The following is a 16,638-nucleotide window of genomic DNA, read 5'->3' as shown; positions in this document are numbered from 1 at the left end:
TGTGACCGATCCCAAAGCAGCACAGAATGACGATAAGCACAAAAAACAGATTAGTAACCATGACTACAATGTAACGGAGTAAAAAGTAGATTCCTTTCCTCACAAATATACTTAAGTATAGGTAAAGGTATTGTATTTGAAAATAAGTACATATCCAAGTTTTACTTGAGTACATGTAACTGAGTAAATGTAACTAGTTAGCACATCAAACTAAGACTGAATTACCCTGCAACTTCTCATTTAAAGATGCATAGTTTGACCATCCATAAAATTCATTCTCTAAAGGCTCTGCTCTGAAGCAGTTCTGGCCGGTGGGTAAAACATTGCCCCATATGCTTTACTTCTTTAATGATACACCCTAAAAGTTCCTCAATAAATCCTTTGAAACAAACAGAGAATAGCTTACAGTCACTGTGAATCAGAAATCATAACTCATTTTCCTTCCATGACCTATTTCTTAGTGAAACAGTTATAGGAAGGGTCTCTGAACAGCATGAGCATTTCACTGGTGGGAGGGGAAAATACAACACAACATTTTTCGTTAATATTATATTTACGCAACTGCTGATGCACATTGATGTAGCAAAAAAAAAATCAGGAAGTTTTACAAGTGAACAAAAAGTCACTACATTTTGAGGGAATATAACCAGCAAACTTTTAAATGATATGCCAAACCATGTTTAATCTGACCAGGGACAAAAGTTAACTTAAAGGTTGACTTTAAAACTATGCAGCAGCTTGCCTCAGAGCCATCACAATAAATGTTCCTCTAATAGTATAAACTGCACAGACATCTCATTATTTACCTCATAGTGGACCAGAACAAATGCTGCTTGCCATGTTAATACAATATGTCCAAATCTTAAAAGCTTTTTTTATACAATACAGAAAACTGTATCAACATCTGAATATGTTCTTCATGGTTGAATTTCATGGCAGCTTAGCTAAAAGAAGTACACACAGAGATTCCAAACATGTCTTATGTTTATTTTACATGATACACAGCAAATATAATTAATATGTATTGCAAGATGCATGTTGTCAGATTTGAAAGGAGGCCAAGAAATGAGAAGGAGGCTTTTTTCCTCTAAAACAATGAAATTAATTTACCACTGTGTGTGTGTGTTTGCCTGTTTATTCTCCAGTGTATCTGGGAGCTCTCTTCTCTATAAAAGCAGCCATTCCCTCTTGCCGGTCTCGTGTTGGAATGACCTGCAGGAAACAGACAACAATGACTACTGACATGAAATATTTAAAATGTTCCATTTTAGGTACAGAAAAACAAAATCATAGAGCGTAACTTTTGAAACCAATCAAACCAACACATCAGCTGGTCATGAACTAATCCAAGGCTTTAAATCAGGGGTGTCCAATCTTATCCACAAAGGGCCCGTGTGGGTGCAGGTTTTCATTCCAAACAAGATGAACACACCTGATTCCACTCGTTTAATCAGTCACTCTCAGTCTTTAAACAGCTGATCATGTGTGCTCCTGCTTTGTTGCAACGAAAGCCTGCAGTCACACCGGCCCTTTGTGGATAAGACTGGACAACCCTGCTTTATATAGATAAGCAAAGTAACTTGAATATCACACACTGCAGGCCAAAAAGATAAAAGCAAGCTGTGTTTTTTTAAGTTCCAAGTTTTTGTATTAATTTTAATTAAGTTAATTTGCCAACAACCAACACAAGTTTGTTGATATCTGGTTTAATTAATGGCCTATTCATAAACTTGCATTCACCAGTGGCCTGTCTCACGAAGCAGGATTTATGGCTTAACCAGCTAACTTTAGGCTTAGTTCAATCTCACCCTGGATTGTCTGTATCACAACGGTGGATCACTTTTTACAATGACACGTCATTGTGGCACGCTTATGCCGCATGCCTAACCTGCTCCAGGGCAAGTTATGTCCAGGATTTCAGGACCAATCAGGTCCAGCTCTTTGACAGAGGTGGACCCCTCTGGTCTTTTTCAGGTTATTTTTCCTTGTCAAGCCTGGCGTCAATCACATGAAAATATTGCTTTTTAGCTGAGGAAACAAAGTTTGCACACTCCTGGTCAAATTACATTTTGTTGATGTTCTTAGTGAAAATAAGTTCACACATCTCTACAGAAAATACACTGAAATATAACATTTTAAATGCACAGTTCATATTTAATTGCTGAGTTTAACATATTAGAAGAAAAAAAGAAATATAAAATGTGCCATACATTTTTTGTTCCCCCACAGTATATTAAATTTAGCAAATAAACAGTAATTTTGCATTAAAATGTGCAGTAGTGTTTTTTCTGGAGAGGTGTTAAATTTTTTACATAGAAAATCAACAAAACATGTTTGATCAGGGGTGCCAAAACTTTGACATACAACTGTAGATATCTGGAATATAAGTAAATATTACTGCTATATTATTTGAATAAGCTCTACACTAAAGACAGTGATACTCTTTACTATTATAAAAATTTACCTCTGACGTATTTCCATATTATTTCCTTCTTTGAAACTTAAGCTGCTTGACTCCTCATGTTTTACATGACCGGTTGTTCAACATCAGTATCAAGCTTCCATGTGCACACGTACGAGGATTAATCATACCTTATGATTATCTTATGAGTATCTAAACTTGAATGCAAAAGTTGTTGACCACCGTCGTAAAGCAGGTTAACTGTGGCTGCATTTGTTAGGTTCTGTGAAGCTGAAACGTAGCCAGGAACCCTAAGGTGAATGTGCTTTGTGAGACCGACCCCTGGTTTTAATTATTCACAAACACCTGATGTAACCTGATCCAGTTCCATTAAGCCTTCAGGAGTATCTGAATGCAAGAATCAGGTGGTTATGACTAGAGCTGCAAGAAAACTCTGCAGGAGAATCAGCAAAAGCAAAACAAATTAAAAGAACACTAGCATTTTTTCACCTAAACTCGTTCTGAAGTATACAGTTGATTACCATGGGCAAAGATTTTTTGTACTTAGAAAAGAATTGAAAACCCACTGACTTGAAATTCACTTACAACAGAAGCAGATGGGCAGGTGTATCCTTATTATAAGTTTTAAGCAAATAGGTTTTCTGATGTGCAGTGAAAGATTATTGTTCACAGTAAATGACTGTCACAGATGAAGATTTGGTTGAGAAATACTGGAATATTGGATTTGTACACTACTGCCATACACTAATTAGTTACAGCCTTTTGTTCTATGTCAGGATCACAACTCCAGTCCTGGAGGGCCAGTGTCCAGCACAGTTCTGCACTGCGCAGTTGTGGACCCCTGTTACACGCTAATAAACATATTACTGGCCATTATTGAAAAAAAAAACATGTTTATTTTTACACAGTAAGTGTTGCTTCCAAACATTTGTGCACTGATAACCCTCATTAGAATCTCACACTTTAGCATCAAGTCTCTCACCCTGGCATAACACATGCCCTCGATGGCCATTCCTGAAGCGATGTCCACCTCAATCCCTCGGTTTATGGCCTCCTTGGCCATCCGCACTGCGACTGGAGCCTGCCAGTGAGAAAGACGGAAACATGACACACACATAGCTAATTAAATCACAGTCATCCAGGAAGCTGTTACATACTGACACCCTAATGAGGTTTTCACATTCTTATCAGATCTATACTTCGTCACAAAAAAGTGGTGACAAAGTTTTGCTTAAACTGGGTCCATCAATGAGATATAAATAGTCTCCTTGTCTCCAGCTCCATCAATGAGGCACATAAATAGGCCTCTTCTCTCTGGTTTTGTTTTGTGCAGAAAGAGGACACAATTAAAGTATGGCTTAATTATGTTTGGACATGAAGCATCACACTGCTCGGATCACTTTGTCCTAAATAGGCAGACTGTCAGTGATTGCATGAAAACAGGAAAAGTTTAGCAAAAGTAGGAAGTTCTTGTGGTCTAATATGAACCCTTTCGAGGAAGTTCATTAACAGTTCTGAGTCATAAGTGGTTAGTCAAGAATTCAGCAGATGGGATGAAGTACATTTATGGTTCTAAATCATTCTAGTTATAAATGATACTCTTAAGTCGAAAATCAAAAGAATGTGCTTATGTGACTCAATTAATAGTTTAATATGCTGTATTCAGATGGGTGAAACATTAAAGGAAAAACCTGAATAATTAAGTGGAGAAACAAATAAGTGCAGATGCTTTAAGACAGGTGTACTGCATGACACAGTTACAAAATGAACAGCCTATCATGCTCTGCGGCATGTATGAAAATGCTGAGTGGGCCCAGGTGACCATAATTTTGGATCAAGATGGCAAAAGTAAATGTTACATCACAAAGAGTGGCAGGTGTTTCAACTGGAACAGTGACTAAAGTGACATCTACATTTAGATCTATGTGAAAAACATAAGTAAACAGAGTTGGAAATAGTGGCTGCTCTCATTCAATGACCGTGATGCTCTTGTATTAGTGCAATATGTAACGGAAAACAGAAAAGCAACTGTTCCTCACTTAACTGAGAACGTCACTGTGGGACGTGATCAGACTGTCATCAAGAACAGTCTGTCCACAACTACATAGAGGGAAAACATCTATATTGAAAAGCAATGGTTTCACTTAGGAGATGTGTTTTTTTTGTCTAACTCTGTGTTTTAATTCCGAACACTGCAGACTTTTACGTTATGTTATGTACTTTATTGGTCCTACAAGGGAAATTCATCATTTTGCGGCTAACTATGCCCAACCTGGGAGCAGCACAGCATCACCAGCAGAGCAAAACCGCGTGGAGCAGTAGGGGGTTAAGTGCCTCACCCAAGGGCAGAGCCAGTCCCCTTTTATTACCTTCATGTGTTAATGTTGATGAAAGCTCATCAAATAAAATATTACAGTGATGGTGGTAAATAATAAAGAGACAGAGCTGAACATGTGGCTGTTTATTAGGAAGAATTGTGCTACCTTGTTTAAATGTCCTACTACTGCATATATATAAGTAGCTCCCTATATTAAACTTTTATATCTTGTTAGCCTAAATCACCTCATCAGAAAATACTACCAGCAAAACTATATGTAGGATATTTTGATAGCTGACATCACCCATCAGAAAATGATACTAGGATATTTTGATGAATCACCTTACAAGGGAGTAATAGTTACTGTGCTGTACTCATGTGCCAGTAAATGGGTAAGACAAATTGTTAGAGCACTGCCTAAAGTTTTGGGAAATGGTAAGAGGGAAGCAGCCACGAAGCGCTGTCACAACATTCCTAACTTCCAGTTTTTGCACTTCAGTTTTGTTTTGACCTTTTCTACCTAGACCTTGTCTAGCTCTACACTGTCTAGCTAACTAACATACATTTTTACCATTATTTTGATCACGTTTCAGCTGTTAACGCATTGTTGGTTGCCTGGTAACAGACATGACAGTTCATTGCTGACTTCAGTTTTTGAGTAGATTTCCTAACTTGAGATAAGATGAGATGCTTTAAGCCAATCTGTCAAACTGGGGACTTTCTAGGCCAAAGTGCTGTGGAGATTAGCATTTACCCTCATCTAATGCTCTGAATTCAGTTCATGAAAGCCTTGCTATTTAACTGATTGGCTGTATCAGGTGTGTTTAATGAGGTAGCGTGCTGAAGTCTGCAGTGTTTTGGCCCGCCAGGACTGGAGCTTGACACTTGTGCTTTAAGCTAAGATAAAATTCATGAATTAAGATTAGATTTGCATCGGTAATACTAATTCAGGAAAAATCTTATCTTGACCTTGTCAGATCTTAACTTGGTACAAACAATAGGAAGTTTCTATAATACGGCCCCAGGGATCCAGAGGTTATGCTGTGGGGCTATTTTGCTGGCATGGTTTGTGTCCACTTGTCCCCTTAGAGGGAAGGGTCACTGCAAATCAGTACAGTGATTCTGACTGATCACCTTAATCATGTGATGAAAAATTTCTATACTGATGGAAGTGGCCTTTTCCACTATGACACTTCCCCCATCCACAGGTCAGGAGACGTCCGGTTGTGAGAAGAACTAATGGTTTGATGGATATGAAAATGACCTAAGTCATGTGCTATAAACTTCACAGTCACCAGATGTAAACCCAGTTAAACACCCATTGGAAAATCTGAATCAATAGCACTCTCCACCGCCATCATCAAAACACTAGTCGAGGGATTATCTTTTGGAAGAACGGTGTTCATCCCTCTAATACAGTTCCATAGACATGTCGAATCTAAGCCAAGATGCGCTGAAGCTGCTCTGGTCTACTTATAGTGGACCAATAAGCTCTCAGTATTAACAGCACTTTGTCAGATGATGGGAATAGGATTTTATCTCTCTAACACAAACAGGCAATAAGGCCTGCAGCTTACAAGATGTTTCACGTGCATGTGCCCACACATTCTTGCACATTGTCTTTAGCTGTGCTGCAGAAGAACACACACACACACACACACACACACACACACACACACATCCCTCAAGTCAGAATGCTAACACACACAGACACTCTGAGCAAGTGTGCTCACAGCTGAAGTAACTCAGTGAGACACCAGCATCAGTAAGATTCTCTTCATGAAACAGAGCAGGAGAAAGTGTATGTGTGTGTGTCAGTCAGACCCACCTGAGGGAGTATCTCTCTAGCCAGGTTCAAAGCATCTCTGTGGGCTGCATCTCCATTCTCGTTTTGCGGGACGGCACGGTTGACCAGCCCCATCTCCAGAGCCTGCTGCCCCCCGACACGCCGCCCAGTGAAGATCAGCTCTTTTGCCATTGCGAAACCCACAGCCCGAGGCAACCTTTGACTGCCCCCTAGTGTAATGCAGTGTAATGCAGAATCATTATAACCATCCACTGTATGGTTTAAAGGAGCACTTCAGCAAAAAGAAAAATCTAACCTTTACTACATCTGTTGGGAACATGCCTACTTGCCTCCTACAGTGGTGCCACAGTGGTCTCTAGAGCAAGATTTTGCAGTTGAAAGAGCAGGAAAACTTTCTTCTGATGATGTATCTTGAAGGTGGGAGAACTTTTAAAAACCACAAGGGTTTTAAGGTGAATTCTGAAGGGTTAGCTAGTTGATATTGACAGAAGTCATATAGCGAACGTTACTGCTAGGAAGCCAAATATCACTTCTGTATTTATTAGTCTCTAAATCACTGGCTATGCTAGCACTCAGTATTTCTTTATTGTCATTAAGGGATTCCCAATGATTATATGACCCATTTATGTAATGCATGCTGGGTTCTGTAGTGCAAGAACACTGATGGACGAAAACAAAAAAATGGATCCAAAACTGTGAATTCTGTTATACCAGTTAGGCTGAGGGATGCAATGCTGCACTACAGAATTCTTTATAACATGACAAATAACATGTTCAATGCTAGTTTTAGGTTGGAATTCCCCTTAAAAGTGGACAATGCTAAAGGTGTAGTTGTCTAGTTTCTATCATTCCAATGCTGGTCCACCTTTCTGTTGTACCCGTGAAAAGGCCCTGTGTCTCAGTTCAGATATCATGTATTATATTCTTCTATACACTGATCAGGCATAACATTATGACCCTCATTTCTAAGCTCACTGTCCAGTTTATCAGCTCCACTTACTATATAGGTGCACTTTGTAGTTCTACAATTACAGACTGTAGTCCATCTGTTTCTCTGCATACTTTGTTAGCCCTCTTTTACCCTGTTCTTCAGTGCTCAGGACCCCCATTGACCCTCACAGAGCAGGTACTACTTGGGTGGTGGATCATTCTCAGTACTGCAGTAACACTGATGTGGTGGTGGTGGTGGTGTGTTAGTGTGTGTTGCGCTGGTCTGAGTTGATCAGACACAGCAGTGCTGCTAGAGTTTTTAAACACCTCAGTGTCACTGCTGGACTAAGAATAGTCCACCAACCAAAAATGTCCAGCCAACAGCGTCCTGTGGGCAGCGTTCTGTGACCATTGATGAAGAACTAGAGGATGACCAACACAAACTGTGCAGCAGCAGATGAGCTATCGTCTCTGACCTAACATCTACAAGGTGGACTGACAACATAGGAGAGTCTAATAGAGTGGACAGTAAGTGGACACGGTGTCTGATTCACTCGTACCAGCGCAACACACACTAACACACCACCACCACGTTAGTGTCACTGCACTGCAGTGCACCTGCTCTGTGAGGGTCCATGGGGGTCCTGACCACTGAAGAACAGGGTAAACGGGGGCTAATAAAGTATGCAGAGAAACAGATGGACAGTCTGTAATTGTAGAACTACAAAGTGCACCTATATAGTAAGTGGAGCTGATAAAATGGACAATGAGCGTAGAAACACGGAGGTGGTCATAATGTTATGCCTGATCGGTGTAGTTTGTATCTATATGTTTCCATGTACTTTGTAGTTCACAATATCCTTCAATTACTGTATTTCTACACTACATTATTATGTTATTATGCAGCTAAAGATTTCAAAAAGTTACAAAGGCAACTGGTGTTATGTTATAGCTAACATTGGCTTGCTTATTTTAGGTAAACTAGGCACAATTCAATTATGTATGTTACCATGGTAATTTGTCGTTTCTGTTTAGTGTAAAACGTTACTGTTCAATTTAAGATGATACTATCCTACTAAACCCAGGCTCCATCTAATAAAGTATGTGGTGTACAGTGTAACAATGTAGTGCATAGGACATTAATTAGGACACAGTGAGAGTGCCATGTTCTACCCTTCATTTGTCAGCAGCTCCAGAACATCATCTGGGTATTAACAGTACGCTACACTCTGTTGCATTTACCAGTGTGAGAGCATTACTTTTAAAGTTATTAATAGTGGCTAATGCACTATACAAGTATTCCATTGGAGACACAAGCAAGGTGTCTCTTCTCGTCTGTCTGTAATTCTCTCTTTCCTCCGTTTCATTGTTTTCTCACCTGCCCCTGGGAGGAGTCCTCGCGTGGTCTCAATCAGGCCCATCTGCGCAGTGTATGCTGCAAAACACGTAGGCATGAACATCAACACACATACACACAGAGGACAGTTCAAGGATGCTGCCTCCGCTGCCCCTGCCATAAGCACCCCATAGGGACTCAAAGCTGATTGATAGCTGTTTGCCACTGCCATTTATGTAAATGACTACAAATCCCACAAGCCTCCTCCCTCCCTCATTCAGCAGGTATGCCACTCTTGTCACTCACCTGTCACAACCTGCCCCAGTAAGGTCAAAGTACACACTCACCCGCCGTCCGGAGGTCACAGGCCAGCACGAGCTCCAGCCCACCCCCAAGAGCGAAGCCATCCACCGCAGCAATGGTTGGCATGGGCAATGCAGCTGGCACAAAACAGGCACAGAGTAATACTTCAGACAGATCATACATCAAACCTGCATCCAGCTGGGTTTTACTAGAGCAGTGCTTCCAAATCTGGTCCCGGAGTACACCATCCTGCACATTTTGGTGTTTGCTCAGCTCGCACACACCTGATCCAACTAATGAGGGCTGGGTTTCCCAGAAGCATCTTAGCACAAAGATCAATGGTAGAGCGAGAATCACAAACACTGTTTCTACAAGTCAAGATGGTCTCAATACCTCAAAGCTTTGGGAAACTGGGCCCAGCTCAATAACAAGCTCTTGTGCAGCTAAAGTGTTCACACAGCTAGCTAAAATTATATTTTATATGGGTATATTCCATTTGAGCAGGAAAGACTTTCTTCAGTCTAAAAACTTTTTTTTCCAATAGTAATCAAGCCACATTTGCAGATTTTATGTTTTAGTTTTGACGTCAGAGTGCACAACAAGAAAATCTTGTTTTTGCCAGCAGCGCCCTAGTCAGTGTTTGCATTCCTGCATTTTTATGCCTAAATTTACATTACCAAGTTATGGTGGCACGAATCAGATTTTCTGCCCTGATGTGAAACAGAACTAATGTTTTCAGAGCTATGTGGACATGCAAATCTGATGTTTTCAATTCAGACCTGAGCCACCTTCATAGGATCTCACCTCACATCAGGATTTAAGTGTTTTTTCCACTGCGCCTGCACATATCATAGTCATCATTCAGTGTTTGCAGCGTGGCAGCAGCTAAACTTGAAGTTACTGCCAGTAAACACTACAAAACCATTAAAGCATCTGGCCTTTTCCTCATTCTCCCCAAATCACAAACAGGTGAGAGTTGTTCAGAGCTAATGATCTTGTGCTCCTTGTTTGTTCATTTACTGTTAATGTTGCTCATGATACACCTGGATCATTCACTTGACATTGTTGACTAGGATGTGTGCAAGCAGGTTGTTTCAGGGCAGACGTTTGCTCACACTCATGACAGATGTAAGTCACCTACAAACATAAATGTGAACCATCAAGGCAGAAAGATCAGATCTGAGCAAAAAAATCTGACCTGAGCAATAAAGCTTGAGCAAATGTGACTGGAATCTTACGATACAAATCCGATTTGGTCACGTGTAACTTACAATGTAGACCCTCAGAGGATGTTTACACTTTGAATCAGCATGCTTTTTCGGTGATCGGAGTACGCTCGGATTTCACTTGAGGGCATGAGAAGCCAGGTGTGAACACACCCAGGGTGTGTTGTGATTGGATAATGATCCAATCACTCAAACCATATTCAAAGGTGGTCAGACACGGATCTTAACTACATTCAACACAAGTGTTTTCTATACCTGTGTACAGTTATGTAAGAAGAAATGCATTTTCTTATTCTTGACTAGCAAGTGAGAGGACACAAGGAAATGTATGGTGGAGAATGTGCAAAACCAAGAGCTTTGTTGTATTTTTGGCCCATGAAAGCATCCAAGCTAAGCGTGTCAATTTGTAAGGCAACAGAGAGAAAACAGAACTAAAATGCAAACAATATGTGCATTAATGAGCTTTTTATATAAGAGAGTAAAATCTGATCTCATCTGATCAGACTGGGGATGCATTTTAATGAGAAGTGTAAATGGTATTTGGCCAAAGTGGCCTATATCCAGTTCAATCTGCTTAGTGCAAGGTATAAACAGCCTCTCCATCTTATCAACAGGTTTTTCTAAGCAGACATAAACAGCGAAAAGACTAAAATGTGCAGGGCAACTCCTAGATCAGGACTGGGAACCACTGTTCTAGAGCAATATTTGACTAAAAACCTGAATCTGTAATCTATTATAAACTGTTACCACATCAAGCAAGTTCTTCAGACAGCATGAAAACAAATGCTTAACTTGGCAGCATGTGATCATAAGCTTTGAATAAAACAGCATTACAATTTGCTTAACCTTATTTGCTAAAGCCCAAAGAAAAATGGATTACAGAAAAATTTCTGTGGAAGATCATCTACTCTGCTTTGCAAGACTTGAAAGCTCAAGAGTGGAATGTTCATGAAACTCGGTCAGAGCACACTGTTGTCATCTTGATTGGTGTCAAGTCTCATCACTCAAAATATTCACAGTGCATGACCAGCACTCTTTTTATCATCATCATCACCATCAACAACAACACCTCTCACCTATCTCATTCATTAGAGAGCGAAGACCATGCACAAAGTGCTCAGCTTCTGAGTTACTCATCTGGGCTCTCTCCTTCAGATCTGCCCCTGTAACAAAAACATAACACTACATAACACCACAGAAGTGCAGCTCTTATGCATGTGATAAATATTAATGACTTCAGTTTCTGCCCTTGGGTCTTAAAACATGGCATTCTCTCCAAAAGGTGAAATGAAAGCAAACTCTTAAATTTAAAGGTTCCTAAATGGCTCTTGGATTAGATTCTGCAATATGTGGAGGTTCATTAAACTTTAAAAAGTTTCTTCACACTCATACATCTCATTTACAAAAATGGAACAGAAACGTTCTTTGGGAACCAAAAGTGGTTCTTCTAAGGCAAAGAGTATATTTGTGTTTTCTGTATAGATGAAAGCTGACCTGCACAAAACACTCTGGGCACCAGACTCCTAAAGATCACCACACGGGCAGCTGAGTCATGCCGCAAGCCTGACACCAGCTCTCGCATCTACAGAGAGAGTGAGAAAGAGAGTGGGAGAAATATTGATGGAACCAGAAAAATTGAGGCATGGGAGATGGGCAGACTCAGAGACAAGAGCAAAGAAACGCAATAAATCTTGACTATTTTTATTTTCTTTATATTCCATTTATTGATTTAGTTGTTCTGTCAACCTGAGACGAATTCTTCATTCCTCCAGACACAGCCTGACTTTTACAGATAAAAAGAGCCCTAAAGAGAGCACGCAAAAAGAAACTTAACGAGAGAGAAACAGAAGAGAGGGAGTATTGATGGGTTGAGGTTGCCTGCTAAGTTTTTTGCGTTATGTGAACAGCAGAGAGTGATGTGGAACAACAGGCTGTTTCCACGGATACGCACAGGTGTCACCTCACCTGACCCACAAACACACGGCCCAGGGAGTTCCGTGCCCGCTGCCGACACATCAGTACTTCCACTATACCTAAACGAGAGAGACAGAGAGAGACAGACAAGATAGCAAGGTAGCGAGAGCGAGAGAGAGAGAGAGAGACAGAGAGAGACAGACAAGAATAATCAAGTTCAGTTGGGTAATTGTAGCGGCCCTGTATGTGCTTAGAACTCAAAACAGTGACTTTTCACCTAGTCAGTACATTTAAACTTTATTCTGCCATGTGGGGTTGAGAAACAGGTCAGTGTTTACACCTTTGTTAATTATTCAATATCTCTGAGGGTAGGAGCCAGACTTCTTATCCAACTGCAGCTGTGACCCCACACATACGCAAATGGCACAGTACACATTACTACTGCACTACTGCACTAAAGCAGCACTCCAGTCTAGTCCTCTGAATTTCAGGAAACTGGGAAATGTTCATTATGCAGGTCCAGAAGACAGGTATCAGTAAACAGTCACACATCAACCCATGTCACCTGCATCAGCACTTTTCTAGTTTCCCCAAATAATTTCAATTTTTTTATTATTATTACTTTGGTGGATTGTTTAGATAATGTGTTTGTTTATTTATGCATACAATTAAAAAACTCACATCCCATAGGCTGTAAAAAGGCACAGAACAAGACAGCGAAATTCAGCAGCTCACGCAGCAGCACAACATTCTCTAACAATATGGCATTATTTCCATCTCATGCTGAGACCTGATACAGGACAGAACGCAGGAAGCTCTGTAACTTACATTTAACTATTTTACTGTTCCGCACTTGAATACTGAATATCAGCACTTTCCACATTTTTAATGTTCGTGTGGGATCAGTATGCATTAGCAGTACCACTACACTGTAAAACATTATTTATCAGTTCTACCTTAAAAACTACTTCCCATGGTAACAAGTAAATAAACTAGTTTTATAGAACCAAAATAAATACTTTCAATGAACAATTGTTTCAATCAAATTTTTTGAGTTAAATAAAACCAGTTCTAGTTGTTGCTAATTGCTTTGTTACCACTTGAAGTCATTTATTTTAGGTTGAACAGGTGACCTTTTCTTACAGTGTAAATTAAAAATAAAAATTTTAAGTGATACACATGATCATATGATTAGCTGGTCAATTGTCTTTGGGGTCATCAATGGCACAGTCTTGTCAGAAGTCTCTGCCTAAAAATTTACTGTTACAGATGGTGAAACTGAAGCCTCACCAATATTCCCCAGGGGGCCGACAGGCAGACTATGGCTGAACTCCAAATGGTTCTTTATTGGACTTACAGCACTATGGCACTACATAGGTGTGCAAATTCTAATTCAATGGCCTATCCCAGGGTCCCACAGTTCCAGTCCTAGAAGGCCAGTGTCCAGCACACTTTGGTGACTACTCTGTTCAAACATATTCATCATTAACACAGAAGAAGACCTGCAGTCTGACATTTTCTTCTACAGGAACGTGCTTTTTATTGAATGATAACAAATATAGAACCCAACTTCGGTGGAAAAGAGCCAGAAGTCAGTGCGGCGTCTGGGACGCTCTGCTGTTTCGCACGCGCAGACTGTGTGAAAGCACTAACACGGCTGCCGAAATGAAAAGCATGACTTTCCACGTCACTCACACCATGCAGATGCAGCATGTGTGAATCAAGCCTCAGTTGGTCCTTCACAGCTTAGCAACTGTAACTACGCCCGGTTTACCTCTGAAAAACATTACAATATGCCATAGCATATTTGTAAATCTGAAAACCTGCTGATTTCTGGGGGGGCAGTCGTGGGCTGGAGGTTAGGGAACCAGCCTTGTGACCAGAAGGTCACCGGCTTGATCCCCTGAGCCCACAGTGCATGACTGAAGTGCCCTTGAGCAAGGCACCTAACCACCAACTGCTCTCCTGGTGCTGTGGATAGGGCTGCCCACTGCTCAGGGCAAGGGTCACTGAACTAATTTCACAAGAGACTGGTGTTATTCGTTTCTCACACCGAAGACAAAAGATGGAAGGCCACGTTACCAGACTAGAAGCTAAAAAGAAGCTAGCATCAGCGCTGTGCTCCTCTCCGCTCTCCTAACTGGCCCAAACATTAGCAAGTCCACTGGTGGAGCCACAGTATCTATTAAACCTGACAAATAACGGATGAGTTGGATCAGGTGAGAAAGCACTGTACTGTGCTGAAAACCGGCCCTCCAGGACTGGAACTGAAGAATCCTAATCTAGACTAACCGGAACCATTTGAGATTATTTACACGGCTTTAAAAGGTGATCTCGGACCCCCAGGTTCCGCAGGTTTTTAGGTTCAGTATCTGAGGACAGGTGTAAACAGTGTAAACACTGTATGAATGGTGCACCTACCATTGTCTTCACCTTCAAGGCGACTTATGTCCACTTCGACAGCGTCTTTGTCCTCTTTGTGCGGCCTGTCAGTGCACAGTGCCCGCCTCCGCGTCAGCTGAACCCGCACGGAGGGCTTTCCGAAGCCGAAGCCTCCGGCGGTGAGAGGGACGGAGCCATGAAGGCCGCTGAAGCCCAAACCCGCCTGAGCAGGACTGCGGACAAATGAACACACTCCACCAGCCAGCCTCGGCAGGACGGTCATGGTCAGGACAGTTTGGTGTGGCTTTACGGTCTGTCAGCAGTGCGAGAGGAAGGGCAGAGTCATGAACGGAGGAGGTTTTGAGTAACTTTGTGGAGGTTTTTCACAGCGAACATTCCGAGTTTACCACAGAGCCTCAGCTGAACTCCGTGTGCGCGCGCGCCTCTGCGACCAGACCGTTTCAGTTTCCTTGTACTTCCTCAACAGCGTCGCCATGGAAACCTTCCACGTCAACATTGACTAAGCAGCTTTTCTCAGATACACGACGCTCACTGTGCATTAGATTTTCTTCATTTTCTGGAATAACAGCTTATTTCAGTACTTTATGTGCCGCATTTCTGAACTTCCAGAACCAAGAAAAGCGTTTCACGGCACTATGTGAGCGGAGGCCGATCACCAGAGGGCGATACTGTTATAGAGAGTACAGGACTGAGGAGCTGCACAGTCACAGTGCTCCAGAACCTAGAAGCGCTCAGTGTCCCAACAGTAGTGTGGCTTTTCGTAAACAAAGAAACAGCTTACAGCAATTCAATACCAACATAGTTCAAAATAAAAAATAAAAATAAAAATCAGTAGGCTACAGGTATAGTCATCACATTACATTAATAATAATAAGAATTATTATTATTATCATTATAATTATTATTAGGTTGTTATTACTGTAAGTTCAGTCTCTATAGCACTTTTCACATACAGAAGCCCTGATAGCAAGAGGATAGAGGGCCACTGTTGGCCCACTGATGGCAAAGCTGGCGTTTTCTGGTTGGCCCACTGGTGTTTAAACAGAGTATTAGACAAAATTCCACTTATCATCACTCATTTTTCACTTACAGTCCAACTGACTTCTTTTTCCTTCCTTTCTTCCTTTCTTTCTTTAGTTGTCCTTTTAAATTAGTTTAGTAAATAATTTTAATCCTGTACAGTGTCAGCAACAACGTTTTGTATAAAATCATTGTATATCAGGCCTAGTCATTGTTTTTTTCCTCTCTGAGGTGTTTGTAATGTTTGTCTTAGTGTATTCTCTGAAATAAAAGGCTCTGTGCATTTTAAATCTGTTTGAAGTGATTAAAAACTAGTTAGGCCTTGTATGGAGGACAGTAATCTGGGTGTTCAGAAGGTTGGCCGGAAGTGGTAAACAGATATATGCTCGCTGTCTGGGAGGCCAGGAAAGTTTTCAGGTGGACTTTGACATTAGTCTAACAAACTAGCCTATTATAATGAATTCAGTCACAGAACATTCATTATATGCACACTTAAAAGCAGTCATATGTAGTGCAAAAAAATTCTAAGTAATCAAATTTAATATTACTTAATTGTAAAGATGTAAGGTCATTCAGGAGTGGTTTGATATGACATGTTCTGTTCTAGAGAAACGTACTAAGTCAGAATTGTTCACAGTGGTGATGATAGGAACCAGATGTCTGAAACATTTTCCGCCTTTAAAATCTACCTTACAGAAGGTTACTACATTAAATATAGACAGATACGTTGCCCAGCGCCTGAGATATTGTCTTATGTTTGTTTTGTGATTTGTTTTGGTCTAAAATGCTTTTTTTAAAATACATGCAAGGCAGAGAGGTACATGCAAGGCACTTTAAGGCAAAAAAGTACCCAATAAAAAAAACTTTAAATTACTCTGAATGACTTTGTATTTTTATATCACCACAATTTAATTACACAGAAGCTTTCAAAAATGGGTAGAATTTCGTTTAGTGTATCAG

The 16,638-nt window shown here is 40.7% G+C and overlaps 1 protein-coding gene across 1 annotated transcript; it reads right to left on the bottom strand.

Moving 5' to 3' along the window:
• Window positions 1-966: 966 nt before the first annotated feature.
• Window positions 967-15,318, bottom strand: echdc2 (enoyl CoA hydratase domain containing 2). Its single transcript, XM_036581537.1, has 9 exons — window positions 14,677-15,318; window positions 12,307-12,374; window positions 11,836-11,923; window positions 11,418-11,504; window positions 9,160-9,252; window positions 8,855-8,911; window positions 6,568-6,755; window positions 3,405-3,503; window positions 967-1,212 (listed from the first exon to the last, which is right to left on the bottom strand). Exons 1-9 carry the CDS (start codon window positions 14,918-14,920, stop codon window positions 1,135-1,137), a joined length of 1,002 nt encoding a protein of 333 aa, XP_036437430.1. The 5' UTR covers window positions 14,921-15,318; the 3' UTR covers window positions 967-1,134.
• Between the last annotated feature and the right edge of the window lie 1,320 nt (window positions 15,319-16,638).

Source organism: Colossoma macropomum, unplaced genomic scaffold (genome assembly GCF_904425465.1).
Source record: "Colossoma macropomum unplaced genomic scaffold, Colossoma_macropomum, whole genome shotgun sequence".
Taxonomy (NCBI): Eukaryota; Metazoa; Chordata; class Actinopteri; order Characiformes; family Serrasalmidae; genus Colossoma; species Colossoma macropomum.
This window is presented reverse-complemented; position numbering and strand designations above follow the sequence as displayed.

Bases quoted from the DNA above. Each gene is read 5' to 3' on its own strand.
- echdc2 (XM_036581537.1), bottom strand. From the start codon at position 14,920: ATGACCGTCCTGCCGAGGCTGGCTGGTGGAGTGTGTTCATTTGTCCGC. The intron at 11,505-11,835 runs GTCAGCTTTCAT...TTTTTGTTACAG, and splicing joins GCCCAGAGTGTTTTGTGCAG to GGGCAGATCTGAAGGAGAGA. The intron at 3,504-6,567 runs GTGGGTCTGACT...TCTCACTGGCAG, and splicing joins CTAGAGAGATACTCCCTCAG to GCTCCAGTCGCAGTGCGGAT.